The 5,000-nt window shown below is 36.0% G+C and overlaps 1 protein-coding gene across 13 annotated transcripts in view; it reads right to left on the bottom strand.

The window, feature by feature from the left end:
• The window catches only part of LOC138059671 (uncharacterized), a 16,888-nt gene that overhangs the window by 7,415 nt on the left and 4,473 nt on the right, over positions 1 to 5,000 (bottom strand). For 4 of the 13 annotated variants that reach the window (XM_068905283.1, XM_068905277.1, XM_068905280.1 and 1 more), the window contains 4 exons: positions 3,369 to 5,000; positions 2,815 to 2,931; positions 1,595 to 1,879; positions 1,028 to 1,134 (listed from right to left, as the gene is read on the bottom strand). The exon at positions 3,369 to 5,000 is cut by the window's right edge. In XM_068905283.1, coding sequence (XP_068761384.1) covers positions 1,028 to 1,134; positions 1,595 to 1,869 — 382 coding nt within the window. In that variant the 5' untranslated portion in view covers positions 1,870 to 1,879; positions 2,815 to 2,931; positions 3,369 to 5,000. The remainder of the gene's footprint in view (positions 1 to 1,027; positions 1,135 to 1,594; positions 1,880 to 2,814; positions 2,932 to 3,368) is intronic. The other 9 variants (XM_068905289.1, XM_068905288.1, XM_068905286.1 and 6 more) reach the window with 6 other exon arrangements.

Here is a 5,000-nt window from a genome sequence, read left to right on the forward strand (position 1 = left end):
AACTCCAATCAAAAAATGCCACATTTTAACTCTGTGAAAGAGATAACTTGTAGTCTGTACTCCTTAGCAATTGAAGACAAAAAATTAAAGTCAAAATAAAACACTGTGGGCCGTAAAGAACGCGAGGACAAAACATTTGTACCTTAATTTTACACGCCTTGTTGCAATCACATGGCAAGTGATCTTGAATGTTGTGGGCCTGTGGTTTTTTGCAGAAGTCTGGGTTCAAGTTTTGGTATATTTTCAAACTGGCGTTTTTGATCTCCACTTTTTGCATTTTCCAATCTGACAATGTTTTTTAAAGGCTACAGTTGTTCAGTTGGGGAGGTGCGGTGGCCTCATGGTTAGAGTGCTCGACCCCAGATCGTGTGGTCCATGTTCGGGTCCTGGCTTGGGAAATTGTGTTGTGTTGTTGGGAAAGGCACTTTACTCTCACGGTGCCTCTCTCCACCCAGGTGTATAAATGGGTAAAGGCGAAAATGCTGGGAGTAACCCGGTGATGGACGCGCATCCCATCCAGGGGGGAGAAGAAATGCTCCTGTAAGTCACTTCATGCTAATGAAACCAGAGATAAGTGCCGGCCTGATGGGCAGAGACTTAAAATACAGTTGTTCAAAACACAGGAAAATGCTCAGCTGCAGCAAATTGATTATTATTAACTTCACACTACTAAAACCCACTTGTAAGTATGCTGTGTGACTGCTGCTTATGATTATTAATTGATTACCGGTAATTCATTTTCTACTATTGACTAGGTTATAAGTCCACTGTTTTCCTTGGGCAACCAGGCTTTTTATTTTACCAAAAACTGGTTGCCCGGTAAACTTTCTGGTCATCTCAGATGACCAGACCATCGCTAATTTTGAGCACTGTTTACATAAGAAAGGCAACAAGGTTTGCATCAAAGCAAGGTCAACTCAAGCCTCACTTTTATTCAAAGGCCTGGTAACTGATTGAGCACAGAACTGTAAAATGGTCTATTGCTGCTGTAAGTTCAAAATTTAAAGTTAAGTCACTGTCTGCTTACCAAGATGAGGTGGAGTGGCAGCCCATAGTGAAAACAGCTCATCAAATCCAATTACTTTAAAGGATAAGATACAGTATGCAGCAATGGAAACAAGAACGTTTCGGTTTCTAAAAATTGGATTGAGACATCACAACATCACAGTCAGAACAATTCTTGACAAATATAATAATAATAATAATAATAATAATAATAATAATAATAATAATAATAATAATAATAACAACTTGTTGAATTTACCAGCTACCAAATGGGGATGGCCCTTAATTTTCTTTTAGACAACTTTCGTTTGATGATTAGTCTTTTTGGGCATTATAAAGCGAACAAAAAGAATGTGAAAAGAAAGGAAGTTAGATCATCAGCTTTCACATTGAAATGAGATAAAGCATGCATTGTAGTAACAAGTGATGCTTTCTTTCTGTCGCACATGCTGAAGACCACCTTGAAGACAACAAAAAGTAGTCAATGGTAAGACTCAAAAGAGGGTTTTTGCCACCTTTTAAAACCCACTGTCAGTGGCAATATTCCCTATTGTCTTAAAACTCCCCCATGGCTTTAGTCATGTCTTACCTGAGTAAAACAGCCAGTTTGCTTCTCTTAAAAGCTTTACAGCACCGCCAAGTGTTGCAACAACAACTACTACTGCTTTGGCAATTTCTGACAGCTTTACTGCCAGCATCATCACCAATGATAATCCCTTGCTCTTCATTAACAACAATGCTTTCACTTTCTGTACAACTTTTCTCAGTCTCTGGTATTTCACACTTAATATTGAAATCCTCTTGATTATCTGAATAACCTGTGCTCTTCATTGGTAACAATTCCTTTGGTTCACTTTCTGACATTAGACTTCTACTGTACAGAAAAAAAGAGGAATTAACACACATACCATTTACCACACGTACATTACATTAAGCTTTCCTTCACAAAGAAATAGCTGGAAATTCCAAAGGGAATTGTTCCATTTGCAGTTTATATTTAACATGACTGTAAATTAATTGCAAAACCCTCTTATAACTTTAGCAGCAATGGATACTCGCTGGACCTTGAAACTAATGATCAATTTAAATTTAATTGAAAAAAAAAACCCTCTTAAGAATATCTTGGAGAACTTTTTTTAACGTAGGTGGGTTGCAATTATATTTAAATCTTTCACCTTTTTCTTGGGGAGACATTTCTTCCTCTTGCGCTACCTGCTTTTCAATGTTTGGCCTCAAAGATAGTTATTTACTTAACTTGTAGCATCCCCCTTTAATACTCTCAAACTATTTTTTATCAGTATCTTATTAACACAGCTGAAAAGGCTTATTATTGGGCACCTATTGCTGCCTGATAAAATAGAATTTAATATCCATTCTTCAATATCATTAATTTTGACATCATACATAATGATTATATACATGTACATTGTGTACACTTTAGAAACATGGTTTCATCTTTAGGGAACTGCAACTTTTAAATATAGACATTGCTTGAAATTATAATTATCAGTCTGAGAGCAAGATCAACAAAGATGAGCTGGTTTTGGCTTTAATTCATTCACCCCTACCCAACCACCCTGGCCTCACTCAGAACCATAAGGGTCTCCCTCTACCGCTTCTAGGGGTGAGGAGGACATAAAGAGAGACTTTAAAGCCATGCAACTCTATAATGTTTAATGACGACTGCAAAACGGATGTTTTTGTTGCTTAGCTTTACAGACCTTGGTATAATATATGGCATCAAAAATGAATGAATACCGGTACATGCATGTACTGTATGTCCTAACCCAGTTTTTAGTTAATATTTACCTTTTGTCCAGGGTTTCTTCAAGGAAAATGTAAGCTCAATACAATTGAAATAAGCAGCACAGCACAGTTAAATAAGCATGGAAGTAAGAAAGGAAACTCAATTGTCAAAAATGGAACCTAACAAAAAAAGCAAAACAAAATTAATGATAAGGTAAGGTGCAGCACAACATTTTTGTGCAATTAATGAAGATAAGGCAAAGTAAAACATACTTCTTTCACTAGTTTATTTAATCTGTGTTTTAAAACAATTTACAGTAGAATCCATGGCTTTTTTTGGCCAGGTCATTTACGGTACATGAATACACTGTAGATACCATACACAGTCATATTTTAAATCAATTCATGCCTTGTAACTTGTTAATCCCAAATACATGTACAGCCTAAAGTGCATGGGAGAAACTGAAAGCATTTTTTTTTTTGTTTCTGCTGTAAAAATGTCCTTACAGCTACAGAAGGGAGTGATCGACCATTAATACAAATTGAATACATGTACATGTAATGTTATTCCCACAATCATGACGAAGACAAATTTAAAATACTGTAACAAATTAAACCTCTTGAGAAAATATTGGCCGGGGTTTTCTGTAGGTTGTGCTAAGTAACCTGAGGATGGAGAATATAACTTAAAATACTAAGAATACTGGTTTTCACTAGCGACTCATGATCAGGCACAAGCATACTGTAAGCTCTCATGTCACCACGAAAACAGCATCAACGCAAGCATAAACACAAGCGCAAGCATCAAATTTCCCTGTACACTCACTGTAGTGTCTGGGCAAAGAATTGTAATTTTAAAATAGTTTTACTTTATTAAAGTGGAATAAGACTATCTATAATTATTGTTACTTTCTTATTTCCTTCTTCTATGGTTTAATGATAATTATTTTGACAGATATATATTTAATAATTTTAGCTCATTGCTGAAATTTTTAATCCCATTTCTCAGCCTGCCACACTGTGCTTAAAATCATGTCAACAATAATACATGTACAAGGTTAGCACAGAGTCAGCCAAACCATAGAATAAGATGTTAATTTATTTATCTGATGCCTAATGACTAGGGCTTGAAATAATTAATAACCAAAATATGAAAATATAGTCATGGCTATTATCCATGCAGCTCGATCCTCTTATCCTACCTCCAATGGCTGGGCCAAGCATAAGCCCAGAATTTCATGCTGTTAGTAACACTGACATACCTATGGCCTTAACATATTTAAACAAACCAGAGTATTAAGAGATCGCTTATGGGCATTTTCCATGCATTCACCCTACATTTTTGGGTTTAAATTTATCCAACAAGAATGCTTGGAACTACCAATGAAGGTGGTCCATTTTGACCAGTCAGACTAGTCTGGAACTGGATTTTGAACTTTCCATTTGACCACATTGCCTTTTTCATTGTCTCAAGCTTAAGGGGTATTGTCACGCAGTTTTTAAATTAGTCAAACTAAAAGATGTCTTTGCACCAATGAAGACAAAAAATAAAGGTGTAGTTTGGTTGCCAATAACCAATGAAGTTATTCAGTGTTGTTTGCAGGTAAGAATGGAGAGGATGGAAATGAATTGAAACTTGAAATCAGGAAATTGTTATTCATGTGAGGTAAAGAACTAATTTGGATTCTCAACCAGTTTTGACGTAAGAATAGCATGAGAGTGAGGACAATGTGCGAGCCAGTGAGTCATGCGAGTCAACATGTGAGTCAACAATCAAGTCACACAGTGATGCTGTAGTTTGGTTACTTGGCAATTTAAACCATTGAAGTTATACAGTGTTGTTGCGGCCAAGAATAGAGAGGATGCAAATGGATTGAAACTTAATTGAAAAACCTGGTTAATTTGGGTGCTTAGACTTAAATACTGTTTATCAGCGCTATTTGAAATGGATGCTTCAACTTAAATGCGAGAGTCGTGTGACTCGCTAGCTCACAGATTGTCCAACCCCATAGCATGACAAGGTTTGTACTCTTTTATTAATTAAGCTCTTCAAATTCCATGACTTTCAATGACTTTTTCCATGACCTTCTCTAGCTTTCCTATGACCTTATTAAAATTTAGATGTCATGTAAGAAAATTTTCAGAACTGTCCTTATTGTAGGATATTATTTTTCTGACATAACTTGATCAGTTCAAATAAATTAACGACCTCTGTCCGCCAAACTTCTGATTGTTTGATAGAAATTATT

This window comes from Montipora capricornis, chromosome 8 (assembly GCF_036669925.1).
Source record: "Montipora capricornis isolate CH-2021 chromosome 8, ASM3666992v2, whole genome shotgun sequence".
NCBI classification, from domain to species: domain Eukaryota; kingdom Metazoa; phylum Cnidaria; class Anthozoa; order Scleractinia; family Acroporidae; genus Montipora; species Montipora capricornis.